General features: G+C 59.4%; 2 protein-coding genes across 2 annotated transcripts in view; one reads left to right on the forward strand and one right to left on the reverse strand.

Moving 5' to 3' along the window:
* POLR2F (RNA polymerase II, I and III subunit F) overlaps nt 1–6,122 on the forward strand; it is a 9,328-nt gene extending 3,206 nt beyond the window's left edge. The window contains exons 2-5 of the mRNA XM_004700246.2: nt 1,419–1,488; nt 3,460–3,590; nt 5,535–5,606; nt 5,991–6,122. Of these exons, the coding sequence (XP_004700303.1) occupies nt 1,419–1,488; nt 3,460–3,590; nt 5,535–5,606; nt 5,991–6,081 (364 nt within the window). The 3' untranslated portion in view covers nt 6,082–6,122. The remainder of the gene's footprint in view (nt 1–1,418; nt 1,489–3,459; nt 3,591–5,534; nt 5,607–5,990) is intronic.
* Nucleotides 6,123–9,231: 3,109 nt separating this feature from the next.
* SOX10 (SRY-box transcription factor 10) lies at nt 9,232–13,269 on the reverse strand. Its single transcript, XM_030885738.2, has 2 exons — nt 12,980–13,269; nt 9,232–10,981 (listed from the first exon to the last, which is right to left on the reverse strand). Exons 1-2 carry the CDS (start codon nt 13,191–13,193, stop codon nt 10,278–10,280), a joined length of 918 nt encoding a protein of 305 aa, XP_030741598.2. The 5' UTR covers nt 13,194–13,269; the 3' UTR covers nt 9,232–10,277.
* Nucleotides 13,270–15,892: the final 2,623 nt, after the last annotated feature.

A 15,892-nucleotide genomic window follows, 5' to 3' on the forward strand; every position in this document is an offset into this window, starting at 1 on the left:
AGGACATCGTGTTTGGTAAGGTGGAGGGCGATGAAAAAGAGGTAGGCCCTTGACGAGATGGGCTGTCACGGTGGCTGCATCAGCAGGCTCAGGCACAGGAGCAACGGTGAGGACGGCCAGGACCGCAGTGTTTGCTTCTGTTGTGCACAGGGCCGCTGTGAGTCGGAGCAGACTCCATGCCAGCTAGCAACAGGGGTCGCACTGGTTACTGTGTTGATAGTTAGGCAGTGAAGGGAGCTGGGAAGTCCTGGTCATCGGCGTGAGAGAAGTAGTAGCCTGCACTGGAGTAATGGTACACGTGGTGAGGAGTGGTGGAATTCTGGATTCATTTTGAAGGGAAAGACAAGAAATTTTTGAAGTCTTACTATTTTTTTCATTTTATTAGGGGCTCGTACAACTCATCACAATCCATACATCAATTGTGTAAAGCACATTTATACATTCATTGCCCTCATTCTCAAAACATTTGCTCTCCACTTAAACCCCTGGTTCAGCTCATTTTTCCCCTCCCTCCCCGCTACCCCCTTTCTCATGAACCCTTGATAATTTAAAAATTAGTATTTTGTCATATCTTGCACTGTCCGACGTCTCCCTTCACCCACTTTTCTGTTGTCCCTCTCCAAGAGAGGAGGTTATATGTAGATCCTTGTAATCGGTTCCCCCTTTCCACCCCATCCTCCCTCCAGAAATCTTATTTTTTAAGCCAAGAGATTTTCATCACGGATTGGATGTGTGGGGTGAGAAAAGAGGACTATTCTGAAGATAAAAATGTGTATAATGCAAAGCCTAAGTGTGTCATTTAAAGCTAAGAACCAGGTTGAGATGACCCAGAGAGTGTCAGGAGAGATGGGGAGGCGACCACCGACCAAGTGCTAGAGCTTTCCCACCATGCGTGCTCACAGGCAGAGGAGAAAGCAGTAGTGGAGCTTGGGAAGGAGCATGGGGAAGGGCGTGGGGGTGGGGGATCTGAGAGAGCGAGGTGTCCGGAGCCCAGTGAGAAGATCATTGAAGCGGGGAGGGTGTGGTCTAGTGGGCCATCTGGCAGATCGGGTTAAGGTTAAATGGGATTGTGTGTGGCTGTTGGATTTAGCACGTGGAACTCGGTTCTGACTTGAAAAGATTGGTGCTGGTGGAGCTGGGCGGGGAGCAGGGAAGGTCTTACTGGAATGAGGTTACGGTAGGATGGGAAGAGGGGAGCTGGAGGATGGACAGCTCTTGAGTATTTCTCCCAAGGGCACCATGGACCCAGGACTGGGGGCAGAGAAAGGAGTAGTACATGAGAGCCCTAGCACCGTTGGGGGCTGACAGGGGCGGCTGGAGGAAACGGGATTGGGTTGAAGCTAGGAAGCTGTTGTTTGGGTGCCTTGTGCTTTGTGGTGAGTGATGCTCTGACCGGCCTTCTCCCTCCTCTTGAACAGTCTTGACGGTGACGACTTTGATGACGTGGAGGAGGACGAAGGGCTCGATGACTTGGAGAATCCCGAGGAGGTCAGTGCCTACGGAGCCTGGGCTCAGGTTGCAGGAGTCACGGGCCAGGAGACTAGCCCCTCTCTGCGCTTGGGGGCCATGTCACAAGCAGCTCTAGTTGGATGGGGCCGCATGCTGGTGGTGGGGAGCAGGCCTGGAGGTCTTTGCCCAGCTGGTCCTTGACATTTTGGTTGGTTTATTGGTGGGTAAAACATCACCCACATCCCTCCTTCAACAGACACGCCCCAGCTCTTTGTCCAGCTACCACTCGGCGAGGCCTTCCGTGACCATCAAACCCAGCATTACTGCATTCTCTCCTCCTCACCTGCTGCCCACCCTGGCACTCCCTTCTGCTTCCTTTGTTTGTTGTCGTTGTTAAGAGTTTTTTATTTAATAAATTATTTTATTGGGGGCTCTTACATATATTGTAACAAACCAGACATCCGTTGTCTCAAGCGGACATGTGCAATTATTGGCATAAACAGTTTCTAAGCATTATCTTTCTTCTTTAGCCCTTTGATATCTGCTTTTTCCTCCTCCCCCCTCCCCATGCCACACCCATGAACCCTTAATATATTATGTGTTGTTATTATCATTTATACATATCTTACACTGCCCATTCTATCCATCACCTACTGTCCTGGTATTCTTCCCCGGAGAGCGGCTATTCCGCCGTCATTGCTATCCATTCCCTCTTCCTTCCCCCTTCTTCCCCTATCCTCCTGGAATCGTTGCTCTCATTACTATTTCTGAGGGGGTTCTCTGTTTTTATACTCTGTATTTTATTTAGCACTTATCTTGTTTTAATGTAAGCGCTACAGAGGAAAGAATTTTTATGTTCATATTCACTGCTCTATCCCAAGCATTCAGAACTGACAGCAGAGGGCTTCCCAAAAGATTGTGGCAGAATGGCACTCAAAGATCATAGAATTTTCCCATAGCTTTTTGTTCTTAAACTCACAGTGATTCCGATGGAGGTTTACAAAGCAGGCCATATGTTTTTCAGTCAGCAGTTCAGACACTGTTTCTCGTGTTTGTTCACCACAGTCCCCTCACTGTAACGGCTCTTCTCCCACTTCCTCCAGGGGTCCCCGTTGCCCTCCCTCCTCCCTTCGTAACCATTCTGAACTTCATCCTTGGCTCAGTACTGCCCTTTGGTCTCAGGTAGTGGAGTGTGCTAGGGTGTGCATACTGCCTTAGTTTTATCGATCTCCTTATAGATCTAACTGGCTGAACACTGAACCCCGGGGATGAGTTTGGTTCCAGACCCGAAGAGTGACTAAGGGCCATAGTCCCCGGATTCCTCCTGGTGTCTAGCCCACCAGTCAGGCTAGTCTCTTAGGATTTTTAGTCTGGTTCTCCATGTCCCTCCTACTCTGTCTGGAACTTACTGACGTCACTCCTTCCAGAGCGGTTGGGAATGGTAGCCGGGTACAGCCTACTTCTGGTCTCAGGGTTGTGCAGGCTGGTGTTCCTGTGGTCCATTAGGCCCCTGGATTTATTATTTCCACATGTCTGGATTTTCATGTCTTTTGCTCCCGATGAGGAGAGACTAAGAGTTGTACCGTTGGTGGCTGCTCGGAAGGCCCCAGTCACTACCCACCTGGCAGTGCGGAGTTCCTGGCCTCTACTAGGCACCTGTGAGAGTGCTGGCTGTATTCATTAGCTTCGTCACTCGGCCTCCTCGATGTGTGCACCCCGAGAGCTTGCCTTTTTTCAATGCCATTTAAAAAACCCAAACACTGTGTCTCCATGCCCTGGGGAGAAGTCCCTGTGCCTCCAGTTTATTCTGACTGGGAGCCGCCCAGCAGGACAGAGGAGGACATCCCGGCCCACAGGGTTTGCAAGGCTGTCAGCTCTCCGGAAGCTAATGGCCACAGCTTTCTCCTGAGATGCGGCTGGGGGGTTTGAGCAGCCGGTTCAAGTTAGCCAAGTGCTTACCCCCTGTGCCACCAAGCCCCGTGCCTTTGCCTCTTTTCTGTCGGTGTGCAGGAGGGCCAGGAGAACGTTGAGATCCTTCCCTCGGGGGAGCGACCCCAGGCCAATCAGAAACGGATCACCACACCGTACATGACCAAGTACGAGCGCGCCCGAGTGCTGGGCACCCGGGCCCTCCAGATCGCGTGAGTGTTGGCTCCTTGCCTCGCCCCTCGTGCAAGCAACACCCCCACCCCCACCCCCACCCCGGCCGGCCACACCCTGTCCTTAAACTGGAAACCTGGATGGCACTGTATTTGGTGCTGGTCTGGGTGAGAGTGGAGCAGCACTCCCCACTTCAGGCCCATACGGGCCTGCACCATGCAGTGTCAGCCCTAGCCGGCTGTGCTGCTGACGTGTCAGTGAGCAAAATTGAATTCGCTGAATTAGTCGCCCTGGCCTCATGCCAAGTGCTCAGTAGCCACACGGAGGAGTGGCTGCTGTAATTACAGTGCAGATACAGGACACGTCTGTCCTAGAAGAGCGTTCTGTGGGCAGGGATGGTTAGTTGTCAGATTCAGACTTTGCAAGTTGACTATATACAAGTTCACAGTCACGCAGCATGTTGAGCAAGACTCTGCTGGCCCCTTTTGGGGATGTGAAGTCGATTAAAGACTTAGTCTGCCAGAGGTACAGCCTCCACAAAAACACCCTAATTAACCCCAAACCCACTGTCATCGAGTCGACTGATTCATAGAGATACTAGAGAGAGTATCCAAGATGATCCGTCTGATGGAGCAGACAGCCTCATCTTTCTCCTGGGGAGGAGCTGGTGGGCTCAGACCTCTGACATTTCCACAGTGCCATCAGGGCTCCTTATAGAAGATGCCGAAACCCATTCATTCCTGGGCACCTGGGGAAGCCTTCTACAGGAATCAGAACTTGGGTGGGACAGTGTGTGTGTGTGTGTGTGTGTGTGGGGAGGGTGTTAGAGGAACTTCCAGGTGCCAGAAACGGAGGCAAAGGTCCAGATGGAGGCAGGCAGTGGTGGGGGTGATGGGTAGCTAGGAACAACATCACACGAGCCCAGCATGACAAGCTCATCTGGTGGGTCCCCGCAGTGTGCCACGTGGTGAGCTGTGGAGACTGTGTGTATAGGACTGGAGCCAAGAGGAAACGTGTGTGGCCTAGAGCTGAGCCCCAGGACCTTGTCCCAAGCTTGGAGAGGCGTAGCTGTGAGCGGGGCACCTGCATGGCATGCCCAGGGAGCCATCTAGTGGTGAGTGGCAGCAACATGGGGTAAAGGTAGGCCAGTAGCCTGAGAAGATGCTATAAAGGTGAGTAGGGAGCAGGCTAGGTTCTGGCCTGAGGATTGTAGAGTCGTGGAAGGATTGTGAGCAGCTGAGCCACATACAAGGTGTGGAGGCTGGGGCTGTGAGACTACCGAGGGGCTTGTTGCCACAGGCCAGGAGGGAGCTGGGCTCATGGGCACCATGCCTTTGTACATGCTCTTCCAGTCTGGGGCGCTCTGCCTTAGCGTCTGGCTCCAGAGTCTGGGCTGGGGAAGGCCCTTGGCAGGGGAGCTGACATGGACGTCATGTGGAGTCATGAAGATAGCTGACCTCCCTTTCCCGAGAGAGACCGCTCTTCTCTGACGGGTGGGGTGTTTGAGCACAGTGGTTAGGAGCAGGTGAGACTTCACCATTCCTGGCTGTGCCCTGCACTGCATCCTTGCTTGCCGCTCCTTGTTTCAGCGCCACGCCGGCAGGTGAGCCGGAGGACTCGGTTTTCAGAGCAGAGATTGGAGGAGATGGGTGCTAGTATACTTGATCTGGGAGAAAGACGAGGCTGTCTGTTCCTGTGAAGAGTTTCAATCTCTGAAACCCAGAGGGTAATTCAGTTCTTCCCCACCCTAGGGGTTAGAACTGACTCCATGGCAGTGAGTTAGTTGACTTGACATTGGGAATTGGTTTCTGTGTGCATCCCCACCTCGGGCCCTCGCTGTGGCTGGCCTGTGGTAGTGCCTCCCTCCCTGGAAATGACCTTTCCAAGTAAAGGCTGGGACACCCCATTTGTGAAGTGATTCCCTGCCTCCTGCTGGGTCCTCTTCTGGACCTGCAGCCTCCCACCACCTGCCCCTCTGCCCACAGGATGTGTGCCCCCGTGATGGTGGAGCTGGAGGGGGAGACGGACCCCTTGCTCATCGCCATGAAGGAGCTCAAGTAAGTGTCCCAGCTTGGCCTTCTCCTCTGTGCCCACTGTCCTGGCTGGGGAGGTGGGTGCTGGTTCCCTGGGGATCAGCCCATGGGGCATTTGGGGTGGCAGCAGGCAGAGGGGACACCCACCTGCAGAGACGGGTCTCCCTGGCTGTCAGGATGCACCTGCTGCTGGGCTGACCTACATCTCCGCTTCCTCCTACCCCGGACAACCCGGCCTTCCTGGCCCACCCCCCCATGCTCGGGTGCAGGGCGCCCCTTTGCACTGTAGCTCCTTCCTGAGAAGGGAGTCCCATCTGTCCCACACGGAGCCTCCCAAAACGCCTGTTGCCCAGAGTCTGCTGCAAAGCTGGGGTTCCCAGCCCTCCCCTCCTGTGTCTTCTCCCACAGGGCCCGGAAGATCCCCATCATCATCCGCCGCTACCTGCCCGACGGCAGCTACGAGGACTGGGGCGTGGATGAGCTCATCATCTCTGACTGAGTCGGGGCTGGGCTCTGACAGTAATAAATTGCCGCCCTGCACCAGCTGCCTCCGCCCTCGGTGACCTTCCCTGCCCCCTGCTGCCGCCCAGCACACACCTAGTCCAGCGGCCAGAGGCTTCTGGCTCCCTCCTCAGACCTCGTTGGTCCCCCATCTCCCCACCTCGCCAGAGCAAGGCTGCTACAGGGGGACACCTCAGCTGCCTGCCCACAGACAGACTCGCCTTTGTGCCCAGGGAGCTGGTTGCCTGGGAGACCCCGGTTTCCTCTGCTGCGGGGCCCGGGTGGGGGTGCTTCTTCTCAGGAGTATCACTGAGCAGGTCTCATCAAGCTGCCCATTGTTTTCTGAGGACCTGCCATGGCCTTATCGGGGCTCGGCTCCCCTTTCAGGAGCAGGAAGCTCAGGGCAAAGCCTCCTCCTGCCTCCCCAGACACCTGCCTGCCCTGCCCCCTCTGCCCCACCCCTCCCTGCTCAGCCACACCCTCACCCAGCCTGTCCCCGTCCTCCAGCCCTCCTTGGGCTGGGTGTCAGGGTGGCAGTGGGTCACGGCTGACATCAGGTCAGCTGGAGCTCCCTACCCTGGGTATCCCCTCTCACGGGGCTTGCTCTACATCCAGTTTTCCCAGCCTGAGGAAGACCAGCCACAGCACCCCCCTCCTCCTCTCCCCTCTCCCTTGCTCAGGGGGGACGAGGACCAGGGACAGAGCGTGAAGGAAGCATTGGTCCTGACCTGTCCAGGTGGCCGGCCTCCTGTCTCCCCATCTGGCTCTGGCTTAGCCTCTGCCTGAGGGTGGGCCCCCAGGGCAGGACAGGGCTGAGGAGCAGCCGTGGGTTGGGGAGCCCATGGGAGCAGTGGGTGCTCGCTGGGCTGTAGAAGGGTTAACATGGGGAGCAGTGGCCGAGCACCCCTTCCACCCTCCGCGCCTGTGGAATCCTTTAATCAAGTTGGGTGCTGAAATTTCAGCCCTGAAACGCCGCCTTTGTGCCGGCATCCCGGCGGCCGCCCCGGAGCGCGGGGGTCATTCCCTTGGCCCCATTTCTCTAAATGGTCCCTTTGTTCCCACTGGGCTGCTCACTATCAGATGTGATTAAAGGGAGATGGGAGGGGGAGGGGGCTGGAGAGGGAGTGGGTTAACCCTTGGGTCTGGGTATAGGGGAGATGAGAGGGGTGTCTTCTTGTCACCCATCCTCCATAGTCTGCTCATTGGGGGTCCCCCCTCGTGTGGCCAGGCAGTGCCTTTGACTTCTCCCAGGAGCAAGCACCTGCTGCCACTGTTGTAGAACTGGGGGTGGGGGGGTGGGGCATCGCCTCGGTCCTCTCCAGACACAACTGGCCCTTTCTCACGGGTGATGGCACCGTGGTCACTGCGGTCCCGAACATGGGGACCTTTGGTCTCCGTGATGAGTGCAGTCCTGGTCACGGACTCCCACCATCCCCAGACCCCTGAGTCAAGTCCTGGCAGGCAGTGTCTTCTCAGTGCACCCGAGCCAACCACAGCCCCACTGAGAATAGGCCAGCCTGGAGGTGAGCAGGTGCCCTACCTCACGTGGGCAAAGGCTGCAGAAACCATGCACTGTCACCTCGGTTCGGGAGGTCTCTTGCAAGCTTCTAGACTGGAATGCAGGTGAACAGAAGACCACTGGGGGCCAGCCAAGGCTTCACCAAGTGACCTGACTGCTGGCTTGGTGCTACTGGCCAGGACACTGTCGGGGAAACTGGTTCTTAGCACGGCTGGGATGAGCAGTCGGCCCCTCGGGAGGGCGGGATGGATTTGGAGCGAGTGTGACCAGCCTTCCCGAGTGCTAGTGATGGAGAGGTGGCTAGTAGCACGCGGGTCCGGCTGCCTACAGTCTTCTCACTCCTGTTCACAGCTCACAGTGAGTTGGATCCAGGCTGCCACAAGGTCTAATGTGGGTGGGACGTGGGTCAGCATCTTGCCACAGACGATACCTTCATCTAGTTGAGGGGCTTGGGCTTGGCAGCCCATACTGTAAGACAGGGCTTGACAGGAGCCAGGGGGTTGCCCAAAGAGCTCACGCACCTCTCCCTATCCTGGGAGCTGGTCACTGGGTGGATGAGCTCGCCCTTGGTGGCCCCCGTGCCCAGACTAAGCAGCAGGGGCTGGGCTGCACCAGCCAGGCAGTTCCCTCCAGGTGAAAGGCATATATGCCCAGAGCCAGTATGTCCGTTTGCGTCAACTTGAGAGCTGCCGGAGCTGAGCTGTGCTCCAGATGACGTAGACTGCCAGGCCTTTCTCCCAAGGTAGATGAGCAGCCCCCGCCGCCCCCCCCCCCTCGTGTGAACAGTAGAAGCAGGGCCCTCAGCTGATGGTGGGTGAGGGAGAGGGGGGCCTGGTGTCAGAGCCCAGTGCCCTTTAACAGCACTGACTCACAGCCCCAGCTTCATCTGGAAAACAGGAGAGACCCACCAGCCTGACCTGAGGCACATGCCTGGGCAGCACTCAGGTAGCTACTTGCTGGGAGAAGTGCCACATCCCGGAGCTGTCCTATCAAAGGAGCCAGCCAGCCAGACCCCGTGCTGTGCACCTGAGGCCTGAGCACAGGCTGAGAAAGGAGCTCGTGTTGGCGTGAGCACCTCAGACGGCTGTGAAGGTTTGCTAGGTCCAGGTGGACCCTTAGGTTGGGGCCAGGTGGAGGAGGATAGCAAGGGGTGGACCAGGCCAGCCAGCTCAAGACAACAGCCTCCACCCAGCTCCTCCACAGCAGCCCCCTCCCGCCCTTGTGTCCGAGCAGACCCTGCTCCCCTGTATTTCCAGTGCGGCTTCTCAGGTTGCCAGGTCTTAACTCCAAGGAGCATCTGGGTGGACTTGACCCTCCAGCCTCTCAGTCAGCTGTTGAGGGTGTGGACCTTGTGTGCAGCCCCTCCCTCCAGGGGCTCCCTCTTCAAGTCCTGCTCCTTGGCTGGGTGGGTGTTGGCCTGGGTTTGAACCAATGAATGTACCCATCAAATATGCCAGTGCCCTGGCAGACTGACCCCGCTGGGCCACCACTTGTCCTTACCCAAGCCTGCTCCCCTTCTTCAGAAAGATGAGGAGACCCTTGGATTCTCTCCCCTTTGCCCCCGCTCCTTCCAGAATGTTTGCAAGCCATAGGGAGATGAGACTGAGACAGGCCAGGCCCACCAGGCAGTAAGGAACCTTTACTTTTATTACGTGGAATGCTTAATGCGGGGTTAATGGGGGCTGGAGTAGCAGGACGGGAGGGGGCTACTGAGATAAATAAGAGGGGGACAGTAATGAGTTACATGTGGAGCGAGGGGTCTGAGAACAGGAAAGGGGGTGGGCAGAGCTACACTTTTATTCAGGTACCACTGGGAGGCGGAGGGTGAGGGGGCAGAAAGTATGTGGAGGGCTTTAGTGGCTTCGGCCGCCTGTCAGCCACTGGGGGCCTGAGCAGTTCGAACTTGTGGGGAACCAGGGGCCTTGGGGCTGACAGAGCAGGGCCTGCAAGCCTGACCAAGGGAAGAGGGGCCTGGGGAGGGGGTCCAGGAATTGTCTCTCAATGTGTCCCTGGGGCCCTTGCCTACCTGGCTGGGAGGCTGGCCCAAGGGCGACAGGCACTGTCTCTCCATCAGGTGAGGAATGAGGCTGTTGGCACAGCACTGGACCCGGGGCTCTGTGCCACCTCCATTCTGTGTTCACGAGGGGCGGGGAGAGCGCATTGAGGGGGCTGGAGAGTCCCCACTCAGACCCCAGCCCTCCACACACCGTGGAGCTGCCCTGAGCAGTCCTTGGCCCCCGAGTGGGCACCGATGTCTCTGGTTGGCCTGGCCCCCAGGTAACGTGGCACAGGGCCAAGTCCGGCCCCTCGGTCCCTGTGCCTAGTAGTGGCAAAGCCTCCAGCTGCCATCCGTCCAACCCGGGATGCCCCTCCTCCCTCTGGGCGGTGGGCGGGCCCTTGTCAGGCTCTGAGGTTGAGGGTCATTCTTGGGGGAGGAAGGTGCAGCCCTCATTCTTGCAGTCTGGAGGTTGGGGAGGGGGGCTGGTCAGCTTCCATCTCCTTGGTCCAAACTAGCTGCCAGGGCTTTGCCCAGGCCGGCACCTGGACGGGGCAGGGAGGGATCACAGGGCAGGCCTCCAGCCACCTGCAAGCCCCAGCTGGACAAGGCACAGGAAGCAAGGGCGGGAGGGGTCAGTGCCCAGCAGGGCCTGGTGGGGCTGGTGCCAGAGCCCCCTCTAGGGTCGGGACAGCGTTGTGTATACTGGCTGCTCCCAGTGTGTTGGGCTATGGGACTGGGGGCCCGAGGGGCTGGGGTCAGAGATGGCTGTGTAGAGGGGCCGCTGCGAGGGCCCCATGTAGGAGAAGGCTGAGTACAGGCCGGAGGCCTGGCCCGAGTGGCCGTAGTAGGGTCCCGAGGGCTGATGGTCAGAGTAGTCGAACTGGGGGCGGGAGATGGAGGGGAAGGCGGAGCCGTAGTGGGGCAGGCTGAGCGAGGTGTAGGCTATCTGGGAGGTGGACGGCTGGTCAGTGTAGTGCGGGGGCCCCTGGGGCCCCGAGGTCTCCGTCTTCACCTGGGCCTTGGCATCTACACCAGGTGGCGAGACTGTGGGCAGAGCCACGCCTGGCGGCTTGGAGATCCAGGCAGAGTGTCCGCTGGCCACAGCCAGGGCGCTGCCCAGCCCATAGCCGGCTGCCGAATAGCTGCCCACATGGCCTGGGTGCCCGTTGGGCGGCAGGTACTGGTCCAACTCGGCCACGTCAAAGGTCTCCATGTTGGACATCACCTCATGGCTGATCTCGCCGATGTCCACATTGCCAAAGTCGATGTGGGGCTTCCCGCCCTCCCCCAGGGCGCGCCCGTCCCGCTTGGGGTCGCCCTTGCCGGACTGCAGCTCCGTCTTTGGGGTGGTTGGAGGGGTGGGCGGACCGTGGCTCTGGCCTGGGTGGCAGACAGGGAGAGGAGATGGAGAGACAAAAGGTTGTGTGGTCAGGGGGCACGCAGCACAGGTGGGCTTCCGGTGGCTCTCCGGGTCAGAGCCCGAGTGTGTCCACATTTTCCGCTTTGGCCAAGAATTGGCACCTGCTAAGAAGGCTGGCCCTGAAGTTGTCCCCGTGGCTCAGAGTCCCCAAGCCGAGGTCGGGCCTGCCTTCCACCCTCCCCTTCCCAGAAGTGCCTTCCGGGCTGAGCCGGCCTCCCTGCCCTGCTGCACTCCCCTGCCCCCGCCACTGCTTCCCTGTGGCTGCCACCCTAGGGTCTCCTCCCCATTCTGGGCCCCCAGCCGTGCCGAGTGTCCCACTCAACCATGGTTGGCTGAGTGCCCCCCCCCCAAACTAAAGCCAAACTCACAGCCAATTCTGACGCGTAGGGACCCAACAGGACAGGGTAGTGCTGCCCTTGTGGGTTTCCAACACTTAACTGCTTAAGAGAATAGAATGCCCTTAGCTGGGGGTTTCGAACCGCCGACCTCGCAGGCCGAAGCTCAATGGGTAACCACTACACTACACTCAGGGCTCCTGAGTGGCTGCCACAGGGGGCCAGTTAGATACAGACGGCAAGGACATGCTCCGCCCCGTCTCCTTCACTTACTCCTTCAGCAAACACTGCTAAACATGGCCAGGGAGGGGCTGGGCCCACGCACATAGAGAAAATGGTGCCCTGTTTTCAAGGGGGCCACCCAGACACCCAGGTGACGGGAGTGCGTCCTAGAAAGGGCAGGCAAGGACAGGGCAGAGGGGGTGGCTCCCACTCTGCCTTGGGAGGGGGGGTAAGGAAGGCCTCACAGATTAGGGGGGTATTGGGCCTCAGGGGAGAGGCCGAGCCTGCACCCCAAGTTTTATTATGAGGTAATGGTTTTGTGCATGACCTCCTGGGGGCGTGGGTGACCCTGAATCTGAAGGTGCCGGGGCAGTGTGGGGAAGGGGTGGCTTAACTGCGGGGGTGGGGTGGGGTAGGGGCCCTCTGTCCTATGGTAGCAGGTGCCCCTCCACCCCCACCAGGCAGGCTGTGCCTCCTCCATCTGACAGGCACTGCCAAGTCCTGCACTAGTCAAGGTACTGGACCAAGAGACCCGCCTGGGTTTCAATCCCAGTCCTGCCACTTCCTCGTGACCCGGGGCACATCCCTGTCCCTGCCTTCTCAGTGCCAGCCAGCCCTGGCCTCCTGCACTCCCTCCCAGACTCTGCAGTTAGCTGGGTATCTCTGGGGCAGGCAGGCTACCTCGGGAACCTGGCAAGGCCCTGGTGCTGATCACTTCCCGTCTTCTGTCCACTGGTTTCACCCCAGCTCTTCCTCTAGACTGGGAGCTCTTGGGGGAGGGCCCGAGGGCCCCTGGCCTATAGTCCCAGCGCCTCCTCCAGGGCCTGGCCCAGCAGGTGCCCAGAGCGGCTCCTGAGGGCACCCAGCTCGGCTCAGCATGCCCTCCCTGGGGGCCTGCCCAGGCCCAGCTCCCTCTCTGGGGCGCAGCCGCCTAGGCGCCAGCTCAGCTGGGGGGGAGGAGGGGCAGGGTCTCCTTTCTCATGCTCTTTGTAAGGATTGCATGCAGGCGCCATGTGCAGCCACTCATCCAGCCGGACTCTGTTCCGGTCTCTGCCTATGTCACTAGTGAGAAGTACATGGCCTGTGCCCACCGCACGCCACGTCTCCTGCACCGGACTGGGGGTGAAGGAGGCTAGGAGCTCTTCTTCCGTGTTTCAAAGCCCTCCGGTCCCCTCGTGGTGGGGACTGCTCGGCCTCCTGACCCTACAACTGCCCCCCTGGCTGGGGCCACCTTGCCCCATGCTTCCTCTGGGTTCCCAGGGTTCCCTGCTGCACCTATGAGCCCCCTCCAGGATGGGGGCAGGGGCAGAACATCTGGCCCTCCAGCCCCCCATGCCCCACCCCACCAAGGCCGGGCTCCAGAGGGCACAGCTCCCACCAGGCAGCCCCCTTGCTTTTTACCTGAAGTATGCTCAGGGTTCCCGTCTGACATCGGGGAGCCCTCTCCTGGGTGCCGGTGGTCCAGGTGGGCGCTCTTGTAGTGGGCCTGGATGGCAGCCGCCCCGCCCTGCTCCACCTCCCCGCCAGGGCACTCGGCCTCCCCCTGGGCCGCCTTCCCATTCTTCCGCCGCCTAGGCTGGTATTTGTAGTCCGGGTGGTCCTTCTTGTGCTGCATGCGGAGCCGCTCGGCCTCCTCAATGAAGGGGCGCTTGTCACTCTCATTCAGCAGCCTGGGGGGTGGGGGCACGAAGAGGGGTCACGTGAATGTGGGGGCAGGTCTAGAAGCTGTGAGACCCCGAAGGCAGGACTCTTGGTCCCCGAATCCCTCGGGGAACTGAGCCAAGGTATTGCGTGAAACACAGGCACAGTAGTCACAAGGGGGCGGGGTCAGTTCAAGGAAAGGACGAGCTCATTCAAGTTGTGACTCTGTGGGTTGCAGTCCCCAAGGTCAGCAGTTCTAAACCACCAGGCACTTCTCAGGCAGTGCATTCTCCTCCCGTAAAGAGTTCCACTCTTGGAAACTCACAGGCAGTTCCACCCTGACCTGTGGGGTCGCTATGAGTTGGAATTGGCAAGAGGGCGGAGAGCTTTGTTTTTTGAGGTGGGATGAGCTACTTGGTGAGGGGGTGAGCTCCCTGGGAATGGGGGCATGCAAGCAGAGAGGCAAGGTGGGGCGGGGGAAGGGCTGGGTTTCGACTGGGGTCTGCCATTGCCCAGCTGTGCGACCTTGGGCCGCTACTCCACTGGGGTGGGAGGACCCTGAACTAACAGGGGTTGGGTGGTGGTCCCCTGCTTCAAATAGGTGTCGTTCTAATGCTGCTGGGGAAGGGGACATTGGACAGGAGTAACTATGAGTGGGTACCCACTGGTTTTGTGGGCACCAGTGGCAGGAGCTGATGAGGTAGAGGCAGCCAGAATTCTCCTCTGACCCCGTGGGTCCGGACAGACAGGCTCGACAGCCCACTCCAGCCTCAGGTGGTGGTGGTGTAGGGGGCTGTCCAGGGCTCCGAGGCAGGGGTGGGGTGCACTTTGTAGAGGGGAAATTGAGTCAGGATACTAGATGCCTGGGATAGAGTCTATCAGCTGTGTGGCTGCCCAGAGGGCCTCTCCTGAGCTACCCCCACTCCTTACTCCCAGTGGGTGCCCCGCTCCTCTAGGGGACCATGAGGAAGGGAGGGAGGGGGTGGTCACACCAGGCACCTCCCGGTGGCAACAGCATTCCTCTGCGGCTTAGCGCCCCTGGGACCTGGCCGAGCCCCCCCCACCCCCACTGTTGTCAGCGGACATACCCAGGACACCAGGAGGCCTCAAGCCAGCACCCTCGACTCCCTGCCCCCCAGCCATGCGGGGAGGGGAGCAGGCTTGCGACCCTGGGCTCACTGCTGCCCACGCAGGCCGCTCCCACCCCATGGTTCCTCGTGTCTCTGCCCAGCTGGCAACTGAGTGAGTGCCAGTCAGCAAGCAGGGGGCAAGAAGAGAGATGATTTGGGCACTGGGCTCTCACTGCTGCCTCCCATGAAAGACCCTCACTGTGATAGACATCATGCCCGCCCAGGACCCCAGCCCAACCTCAGCCTTGTGCCATCTCAGCCCTACCCCTCACCCAGACCTCCAGCCTTAGCTCTGTCCGGGTGTCTCCTACCCCTAACCCAACTGCCTGGCCTGGCACAGCACCCCTCTCTCAGATCTAACCGTGACCTCGACTCCAGCCCTCTTGCAGCAGCACCCTGAATCCCCTTCCCCAAACACACTGCACTCTGGCTTGCCCTGTTTGGGACAAGGCTGGGCGAGGTGAACTGGCCCCCAAAATTGGAAACCCCAACATGTGCGGTGCTGGTTGCTTATCTGCCCCCAGGAGACGAGGCTTCTCCTCGGCGCCTTCTCCACAGGCATGAGACTCCAGCCTGGAACACCCTTTCTGGCTTCCTGGGGCCTGCATTTCACTCACTGTCATGGGACCAGACAAGCATCAAAGGTAACCCAGGGGTGGGGGCTCTTGCAGCTCCCCGGGTCCCTGGGCTGTCTGACCAGCCCCAGTTCGGCAGACCACAGGCCTGCCTGTCCGTCTTTCTAGTCCCATGCCCCCTTGCTTTCAGCTCTGCCGGGCCCAACGTCCCTTCCTGATGTGGGTGGTGTGAGTGCCTCAGGGCCAGTTTTGGAGTAGCCCCCGGGGGCGAGTGGAACCCCCACCCCCCACCCCACATCTAGACACTGCTGAGACCCCAGCCAGAGCTGTGGCACAACCTTTGATCCCTGCTGTTGTCCAGCCACCCACTGTCCTGCCGACTTCTCTGACTGCCCCACCCCAGACTGGCCTCAGGGGTAGCCAGGCCCCTGCGCCCACAGCTGTGGTGGCTGGAAACAAGTGCCCTAGAATGGGGCCAATGTCCTGGCTTCCGGGCTGGGGACCCAGGACAGGAACAGCGGGAGTGAAGTGGGAGGGGAGGGGGAGGGGGAGTGAAGTGGGTGGGGACACAATGTCCATGTTCGCTTTGACCCTCTCCTGAGGCTCACGTGGTGATCTGCCCCTCATGTTCCTGGCCTGCTCTGTCTGCCTGTCTGTCTCTCCTGGCCATGTCATCCGCTCCTCTCTGCCCTCTGGCACCAAGGACGCTGGTCTGGGCTTGGCCCTGTCCAGCTCCGGATGGACCTGGCAGAGGAGTTCACAGAGACGCCTGTCCTTGGGTGGAGTTGGACCCTCTGGGTCCACACAGCACACTGAGTCTGGGGCTGGGGCCCTCCCAGGGTGTGGAGGGTCAGGAAGAAGGGGTGCCAGGCTCCAGCACCCATCCCCTTGCACCCTCCTGGCAGGCATGGCAAGGAGCAGGGCTAGATGGCTGGGGTGAGTCCTTCCTGTCTCTCCCACCACTTGGA

This window comes from Echinops telfairi, unplaced genomic scaffold, assembly GCF_000313985.2.
Source record: "Echinops telfairi isolate 266 unplaced genomic scaffold, ASM31398v2 ScPeMD7_2;HRSCAF=8, whole genome shotgun sequence".
NCBI lineage: Eukaryota > Metazoa > Chordata > Mammalia > Afrosoricida > Tenrecidae > Echinops > Echinops telfairi.

Excerpts from the sequence above, each read along its gene's own strand:
- SOX10 (XM_030885738.2), bottom strand. The coding sequence starts at position 13,193 with ATGCAGCACAAGAAGGACCACCCGGACTACAAATACCAGCCTAGGCGG. Across the intron at positions 10,982-12,979 it reads GAACCCTGAGCATACTTCAG|GCCAGAGCCACGGTCCGCCC; the intron begins GTAAAAAGCAAG and ends TCTGCCACCCAG.